Source organism: Neopelma chrysocephalum, unplaced genomic scaffold (genome assembly GCF_003984885.1).
Source record: "Neopelma chrysocephalum unplaced genomic scaffold, ASM398488v2 Primary Assembly neopelma1_231, whole genome shotgun sequence".
Taxonomy (NCBI): domain Eukaryota; kingdom Metazoa; phylum Chordata; class Aves; order Passeriformes; family Pipridae; genus Neopelma; species Neopelma chrysocephalum.
The window spans coordinates 17,961-26,126 of NW_020897893.1; the positions used below are offsets into that span (position 1 = coordinate 17,961).

The 8,166-nt window shown below is 69.3% G+C and overlaps 2 protein-coding genes across 2 annotated transcripts in view; both read right to left on the reverse strand.

Moving 5' to 3' along the window:
- Nucleotides 1-2,634: 2,634 nt before the first annotated feature.
- USHBP1 (USH1 protein network component harmonin binding protein 1) lies at nucleotides 2,635-7,409 on the reverse strand. Its single transcript, XM_027703464.1, has 14 exons — nucleotides 7,125-7,409; nucleotides 6,474-6,930; nucleotides 6,269-6,396; nucleotides 5,977-6,195; nucleotides 5,811-5,906; nucleotides 5,543-5,722; nucleotides 5,264-5,475; nucleotides 5,096-5,175; nucleotides 4,479-4,614; nucleotides 4,152-4,392; nucleotides 3,872-4,063; nucleotides 3,705-3,796; nucleotides 3,449-3,571; nucleotides 2,635-2,831 (listed from the first exon to the last, which is right to left on the reverse strand). The coding sequence occupies exons 1-14, from the start codon at nucleotides 7,131-7,133 to the stop codon at nucleotides 2,660-2,662; spliced, it is 2,337 nt and encodes a 778-aa protein (XP_027559265.1). The 5' UTR covers nucleotides 7,134-7,409; the 3' UTR covers nucleotides 2,635-2,659.
- The window catches only part of ABHD8 (abhydrolase domain containing 8), a 26,562-nt gene continuing 23,592 nt past the window's right edge, over nucleotides 5,197-8,166 (reverse strand). The window contains exon 7 of the transcript XR_003537326.1: nucleotides 5,197-5,211. The gene's annotated coding sequence lies outside the window, so the exon portion shown is untranslated. The remainder of the gene's footprint in view (nucleotides 5,212-8,166) is intronic.

The following is an 8,166-nucleotide window of genomic DNA, read 5'->3' on the forward strand; positions in this document are numbered from 1 at the left end:
GCCAGCTGGGAAGGGGGCCGGGCTCGGGGGGGGGTCCGAGTGCGGGCAGGGGGGGTCACCCCCACCTGCAGCCAGCCCCGCTTCTCCTTTCTCTTCTGTCAGGCCGTGATTTATGGCCCTTTCCCTGCCGCTCCCCCGCCCCCTCGCCCCCTGCAAAAAATAATAATCCAGGAACAAAGGAGGAAATTGGATCTTGTCCCCCCGCGCGGCTCCCGGCCCCGCGCTGGGAGCCGGTTTGTTTTGACGTCGGTGTCCAGTTGGTGAAGGCGTTTGATCTCCGGAGGAATTCCTCCTTCCTCGCGCTGCTCCGCTGCCTCCGCCGCACAAAAGGGCCCCCGGGAAGCCGCCGGCGCGTTTCGGTGCCGCCCCGGCGCCCCCGGGAAGGGTCCAGCACGGCGGAGGCCTCGCCGGTGCCCCCTCACCCCGCTCCCCACGGCCCGTGGGCAGGGGGATGGCGGAGGAGTTCTTGCCAAATGTGCGGGGCAGGGCTGGGGTTGCGGCTGTGCCGACTGAGAGCCGGGTGCTGGTGGCACTGGAGGGCTGGGTGCCAGCACCGAGGGAGAGGTGGGAACCAGCAGCACCGGAGAGCCGGGTGCCATCCCTGGTGGAGAGGTGGGAACCAGCAGCACCGGAGAGCCTGGTGCCATCCCTGGTGGAGAGGTGGGAACCAGCAGCACTGCGGAGCCAGATGCCAACACCAGCACCAGCCCGGCCCCAAAACCCCTCGTGCCAGTTATCCCCGCTCTGGGGGGATGTGGGGTGGCCATTCCCTCTCCCAGGCCCACTGCCAGCAGCGGTGCTTCCCGGGGGCTTCGATAAATACCACCCCGTCCCTCTGTCTGTCCCCCCCCAAGCCCCAGTGTAGCCCCACATGGGGATTCGGGGTCCATTCCCTGATTTTCAGCCCTTGTTCAGGCCCTGCTCTGCTCCCACCCCCGTGAGGATGCAAACCTTGGGTGGGGGTCACCGCACGCAGGGGCTCTCACCTCCCCCCCTGAGCCCCCCATGTCACCCCATGGAGAGGTGGCTGCACCCCACCAGTGCCATGGATTTGCCCCCAGCCCTGTGGAGAGGCTTGGGGTGACCTGACCCCCCCTCCTGCTCCACAGAGGGGAAACTGAGGCAGGGAGTGGGACAGAACATCAGCGGGCATGTGGAGCCCCGGCCTGGCCCCGGGGTCAGCAGGACGTGGCAGGGGGGACCCTCTGGGCGGGGTGGGGGCGGTGGCAGGTCCCACCTGCCCTCCCCCTCCTCCCGGCACCCAGGGTCGAGGCCGCCCCGGCTGCCCCGGCCTTTCATGCGGCTCTCGGTGGAGCCTGACCCCGCACAAAGCCCCCGGGAGCCCATTTGAATCTGAAAAGGGGTCTGAGAGCGGAGCCCTGACCTTCAACCTGCGGGTCAGCCCCTCCACACCACCGGCCCCGGCCCACGGGACCCCCCCACCAGCCACGCTCCCCACCCAGGGCAGGCAGGGACTGGGAGCAGGGGGCACAGGCAGCCCCCGGCTCCGGTATCCGGGTCTGGGCACCCACCCCCTGTGCTGGGCACCAATCAGGGCCCTGCTGCTCCCATTTTGTGCCGGGGCAGCTCCCTGGGGAAGCTGTCCTTTGATCCAGCCCTGCCGCCTCTGGGGACACGGAGGTGACCCCATTTCAGAGAGCGGAGAGGTGGTGGGGGTGGAGGGCACGGGCAGCTCGGGAGGGATGAGCTGCATCCCTGCTCCCTGAATCCCTGGAGCCCTGAATCCCCAAATCCCTGCCTCATTGCATCCCCACATCCCTGCATCCCCACATCCCTGCAACTCTGAATCCCTACATCCTCACAACTCTGCAGCCCTGAATCCCTGCATCCCTGAATCCCTACATCTCCTGCATCCCTGAATCCCTGCATCCCCTGCATCCCTGAATCCCTACATCCCCTGCATCCCTGAATCCCTACATCCCTTGCATCCCTGTGTCCCCACAGCTCTGCATCCCTGCATAATTGCACCGCTGCGTCCCTGCATCCCCGAATCCCTGCATCCCTCTCCCAGCGCTCTCCATCACCACAGCTCCAGATGTTGATCCACGGAGCCTTGAACTCCGCTGCAGGATCTCTCCAGGGCGATCCAGGCCTCACTGGAGCCCATTCCAGCTCCGTGCCTCAGTTTCCCTCCACCCCTCGGTGCATCCAAGCCCTGCCCTGTCCCCGCTCGTCCCCCTGAGCCCCACGCTCACCCCTGTTCCCACCATCCACGTGCTCCCTCGTGCGGGGATGGGGGGGCTCAGGATGGTGGGCTGAGCCCCCCCCAGTCCCCCCGGCAGCCCCCCGGCACAGCCCGCTCCCAGAGCCCCCCGTGCAGGGCTGGGATGCCCCCGGCGCGGGGTCACCGCTCCTCTTCCTCCTGAATATGGATGGGCCCCGCGCCACGGCCACTGCCGTCACCTTTGATCCCGCGCCAGGGACAACCAAATGGCTTCATCTGCGCCGGGAGACAGCGGGGGGGGGGGGACGACGACGCCCTTTGTTCCCGGCCCCCCTGGGATGAGCCGAGCCGGGGGTCCCCCAGCTGAGCCCCGTCCGAGCTAAACCCCCCCCCCTCAACGCCAAAGCATGAACATCCACGGTTTATTACGGCGTGGGTACAGCGGGGAGGGGGCTCCGGGAGGGGGGGGTGTCTCTAGATGCAGGTCTCGCTGCCGGCCGGGCCCCGCTCCAGGGATTGCAGCCTGCGGGCCAGCGCCTGCTCCCGCCGGGAATGTTGCCTGCGCAGGGCTCCCGCCTGCGCCTCCAGGCGCCGCGCCTGGGCCGCCTGCTTGCGCCGGGCACCGCGGTACGCCAGGGCCAGGGCGCTGAGGGGCACGCTCAGCACCCGCCCGGGCACCCGGGCACACGGGGGGCACGGGGGGCAGGGGGGGCAGGGGAGATACGGGGGACAGAGGGGACACCGGGCACGCAGGGGGCATGGGAGATGTGGGGGACAGAGGGGACACCGGGCATGTGAAGGACACAGGGGGGCACGGGGGATATGGGGGACATGGGGGATATGGGGACCCAGGGGATTTAGGACGACCAGGGGTCATGGGGACCAAGGGGAACCAGGGGACTCAGGTGATGCAGGGGAACCAGGGCACTCAGGGGATCCAGGGGACAGAGGGTATCCAGGGGATTGAGAAGATCCAGGGGATTCAGGGGACCCAAGGGACACGGGGGATCCAGGACACCCAGGGTGTCCAGGGGACACAGGGCACCCAGGGGACCAAGGGATGGAGGGAACACAGGGCACCCGGGAGACCGAGGGGATCCAGGGGCCATAGGGGACACAAGGGACTGAGGGGGCAGAAGACACCCAGGGCATCCAGAGGACCAAGGGGACTCAGGGAATCCAGGGCACCCAAGGGACACAGGACACCCAGGAGCTGCTGCACCCCACGCCCACCCAGCAGAGAGGTGGGTGCCCCCTGCCCACCTGTGCGCCTGGAACAGATCCGTGGTGACGGTGACACTCTGTGCCTGCTGTGCTCGGCTGGCAGCACTGCCCTGCTCCAGGGACAGCACCAGCTCCCGTGCCCGGGCACGCAGCTCCTCCGTCCTGGGGACACGCGCGTGGCAGCCAGTCCTGCACCGTGCCTGGTGCCCACATGGTGCCCATCCCAGCACAATTCCCAGCATGATTCCCTCACAGTGGCCGTCCTGGCACCGCTCACACCATCGAGGTCTCTCACCTGGCCGAGGTGCGGAGCAGCTCTTCCCTCATCCTCTCCGGATCCGGAGGGTTCCGCGGAGCCGCCGCTCCGCCCCGGCCAATCTGGGCATCCTGCAGAGGTTGGGTGTGGGTCCCATCCCTGAGGAGACCCTCAGCCCCGGGGAGGGTGCTCGGGGCCATCCTTACCCCCTCGCTGCTGCTGGAGCTGCTGGAGCTGCTGGGGGGGCGGCGGGTGCCCCTGTCCCGCTCCCACTGCAGGTGCTGGAGCACGAGGCGCAGGGCAGCCTCCCGCGGGCCCTGCCCGGCCAGCAGCACCTCCAGGCCCTGCTTCTCCCTCTCTGCCAGCTGCAGGCGCGTCCTCAGCTCAGCCATGGCCTCCTGGCATGGCAGTGGAATCACCACCCTCTAGCTCTGCTCCCACATGGAGGGATCTGGGTGTCGGGCCCCTCAACCCCAAATCCCTCACCTTGAGCATCGCCAGGTCCTGCAGCAGCTCCGCCTTCTCGGGCCGCCTCCAGCCCGGCAGCAGCTCCCTGGCATCCCGCAGTGCCCTCTCAGCCCGGGCCCGGGCGTCCTGGCCCTGCTGGGTCACCCCAGGGGGGGCCGGGGCGTCCAGCAGGGACCCCTCCACGGCCGCCTGCTCCGCGCGCAGCCGGCGGATGTGCTCCCGCAGGGCCCCCTCCTCCATCCCCCGGGGCGCCGGGGTGCTGTGGGATAGGGATGTGCCTGGGGTGGGCATGGGGGTACCCTGGGGACGGCCCGAACACTGTGCCCCCCACCCTCCTCTGGGTACCTCTGCACCCCGGGGGAGCTGCTGGCCCTGCTCTCCTCCTGCCTGTCCGGCTCCGCTGGGCCCGGGAGCTGCGGCCCCTCCGTGGTTGTGGGGCTGGACCCCCGTGCGTGCCCCGGGCTCAGCTCCCCTGTGGCTCCTGGGCACGGGACAGACAGTGTGCGGGCAGGTGCCCCTCTACAGGGCATCCTCCCTCCCCAGCATCCTCCCTGCAGCCCCCCAGCATCCTCCCCGCACCCCTCCAGTGCCCGTGCAGTGTTCCTGCTCAGCCCTCCTGCATCATCCCGAATCCCCACGCACGCCTCATGCATCCCTTCAGCCTCCTCGCTGGTCACTCCCCAGTGTCCCCTCAGAATCCTCCCCAGGACCACCAGCATTGTCCTGGTAACTCCCCAGTATCCTCCCCAGCATCCTCCCCAGCAGCACCAGTATCTTCCCAGCATCCATCCCGATAACTCCCCAGTATCCCCTTAACATCCTCCCAGCCTCCTCTCTGGCACTCCCAGTATCCCCTCGGTGTCTTCCCCGGCACACCCGCTATCCCCCCATCATCCTCCCTGACAACTCCCCAGCACCCCCCAGCACTCCCAGCACCCCGGAGCCCCCCAGCTGTCACTCACCCCCACGGGCACCGTCCTCCCGTCCCACCTTTGCCTGCAGCAGGTCCAGGAGGGCGGCATAAGCACCCCCGCAGCGCTCGCTGCGGGACGAGGGGCTCAGTGTGGCTGTCCCCATCCTGCCACCCACCCTGGTGCCATCCCATCCCATCCCATCCCATCCCATCCCACCTGCAGCGCAGGGCCAGGCGCAGGGCGGTGCTGCGGGACTCGTGCTGCCCCAGCTCCATGCTCAGCCTTTCCGCCTCGCCCTTGCACTCCTGCAGCGCCGCCGCCAGCTCCCGGTTCACCTCCTGCAGCCTCCCCAGGCACCTGGGCACGGATGGCACCACGGTCAGGCCGTGCCAGGGCTCGGCTTCCCCACCGGGGAGGGCCTTGCAGCCCTGGGGATGGGGGGTCTCACCCCTGCAGCTGCTGCAGCCGCTCCTCCTGCTCCTGGCTGGAACCCACCGAGGGCTGGGAGGACAGGGGGCTGTGGGGCTGAGAACCGAGGGGCTGCATCCCGTGGGGCTGGATCCTGAGGGGCTGCACCCCGTGGGGCTGGATCCCTTGGGGCTGCACCCCGTGGGGCTGGATCCCTTGGGGCTGCACCCCGTGGGGCTGAGCGTTGTCCCCGCACTGGGGCAAATCCTGCGGAGGGAACAGGCAGAGCCCAGCACTGGGGCAGGATCTCACCCACCAACACCCCCCCACCCTGTCCCGGCCCCCTCACACTCACCTGGCACAGCCTCAGGGGGCTGCTGACCCCGGGGGCGTCACTTCCAGACCCCCCCGGCTCCTCCAGCCTGGACAGGGCATCCCGCAGGTCCCCCACCTGTGCCGGGCACCAGGCTGAGCCCTGGGGTCGCACCCGGTGCCCCCCGCGCGGTGCCCCCCACACCCACCTTGCCCTGCAGGCGGTCCCGCTCCCCCCGCAGCGCCCGCAGCGCGGCCGTGGCCTGTTCCAGCTCCTCGTCCCGGCGCCCCACGGCTGCCCGGAGCGCCGCGTTCCTCGCCAGCGCCGCCGTCACCTCCGCCGGCAGCTCCTCGCCTGCTGCCACCGCTGGGCACCGCCGCGTCACCCGCCCGGCCCAGCCCGGTGCCCGGCTCAGCTCCTCCAGGCTCTGGGGGTGCAGAGCCCGGTCAGTGGGCGCCCACCCCCTTGGCATCGGGGCCGGGGGTGCCGGCGAGCCCCACCTTGGCTGCTCGCGCCCACTCCTCGCCAGGCAGGAGCTGCGCCGGCGGCCGCCGGTGCCGGGAGAAGACGGCGCGTTCCAGGGAGCTCACGGCGTGCTGGAGGTCGGCGAAGAGGTCGGGGCTGTGGGCTGGGGGGCACGGCGGGGGTCAGGGGTGGCACGGCACGGGGTGACGTGGCACAGCGCACGCGGCACCGAGCACTCACCTTCCTGCCCGGCGCCGGTGCCGTCGAGGCGCCGCGGTGTGGGGCTGGCAGCGGCGGGGCTGGCGGTGCCCTCCCAGCCCTCCTCGCCCTCCCTGCGGGGCGACGAAGGGCAGAGATGAAGGGGGGCCATGTGGTGGGTGCCCCCCCGGTGCCAGTGCCGGTGCCGGTACCTGCCGGGGCAGCGCTGGAGCCGCTCTGCCTGTCGGTGCAGCCGGGCCACCGTGGCCAGGAGCCCGGTGATGCGCTCCTCGTAGCGCAGGATGTCCTCGGCGTCACCCGCCATGTCGTCCTCGTGGCCATCCTCATCCTCCTCTTCCTCATCATCCTCATCCCCTCGTTCATCCTCCTCCTCCTCCTCCTCGCCAGGTGGGAGCTGTGGGGGCCTCAGGGACCAGGGGGGTGTGTCCGTCCCCTGGCCAGCAGTGGGGCCAGAGGGAGTGGCACCCGCTGGGGTTTCCTGGGATGGGGATGAATTTTGGCCACCAGCCCATTGGTCTCCAGGCCTGGAATTCCACCCCAGAGCCTGGAATTCCACCCCAGAGCCCGGCACCAGGCCTGTGGCCGGGGGGTGCCCGAGGGCAGCATGAGGAGCCCCTTGACCGTGTGGGATCAGCCCTGGGAAGTGCCCAGCACATCCCACACCCCACTTGCCTTCTCCATCCCGGGCACCTCCTGCCCCGCGTCCACCGGTGCTCCCGGTACGTCCCAGTTCCACGCCGGGGGTCCCAGTATGTCCCAGCTCCGCTCTGAGGGTCTCAGCACGTCCTGATTCCACACCCGGGGTCCTGGCACGTCCCAGTCCCACCCTGGGGCTCCGTCACGTCCCAGTTCCACGCCGCAGGTCCCAGTACGTCCCAGTTCCACCCTGGGGTTCCAGCACGTCCCGATCCCACGGCCAAGGCTCCGACACCTTCCGGCACGTTCCGGCTGCGCCTCCGGCCGCTGCCCTTGGCCTTCCCCTGTCCTTGTTCCTGCCGAGATTTCCTCTTCCCTGCAGCCACTTCCACTTAACCCCCGCGCTGCCCCGTGCGGGGGTGAGGGCAGAGCTATTTCGGGGTGCTCTGCCCCCCAACACTGCCCCCTCCCCACTCTGCCCCCCACCAGCCCCCCCAGTCCCCATGTGCTCCCACGCTCCCAGGCAGGAGGATGCTCCCAGATTCACACCCCGGAGCATCCCTGGAATTTGGGGGGGGCGCCCTGAAACTTTGGGGGTGTGCAGGAGAATTTGGGGTCCTGGGAGGCACTGGGGAGGGAGGCTGGGGGTGTAGGGCCAAGAGGGAGCCAGGCCAGGGGTGTTGTGGGCAGTGTGTGGGGGTGGAGGATGGTTTTGGGGTGCAAAGGGGGGCTGTTGGGGTGTTTGGGGTGCAGGGTTGGAGGATGGGGATTTGGGGTGCAGAGGGAGGGTGCGGGGGCACAGGAGGGTGTGCATGAGGCTTTGGGGTGCAGAGAGTGGCTCATGGGGGTACGCATGGATATTTGGGGTGCACAGGGACATTTGGGGGTGCAGGGGGTGGCTCGTGGGAGCGCACATGGATATTTGGGGTGCAGAGGAATAAACATGATATTTGGGGCGCAGGGGGCAGTTGATGGGGGTACACGAGGGTATTTGGGATGCAGAGGAATAAACAAGATATTTGGGGCGCGGGGGGCAGTTGATGGGGGTACACGAGGGTATTTGGGATGCAGAGGAGTG

Excerpts from the sequence above, each read along its gene's own strand:
- USHBP1 (XM_027703464.1), bottom strand. Across the intron at positions 6,196-6,268 it reads AGTGGGCGCGAGCAGCCAAG|AGCCTGGAGGAGCTGAGCCG; the intron begins GTGGGGCTCGCC and ends CTGCACCCCCAG. Across the intron at positions 5,723-5,810 it reads GCCCCCTGAGGCTGTGCCAG|GATTTGCCCCAGTGCGGGGA; the intron begins GTGAGTGTGAGG and ends TTCCCTCCGCAG.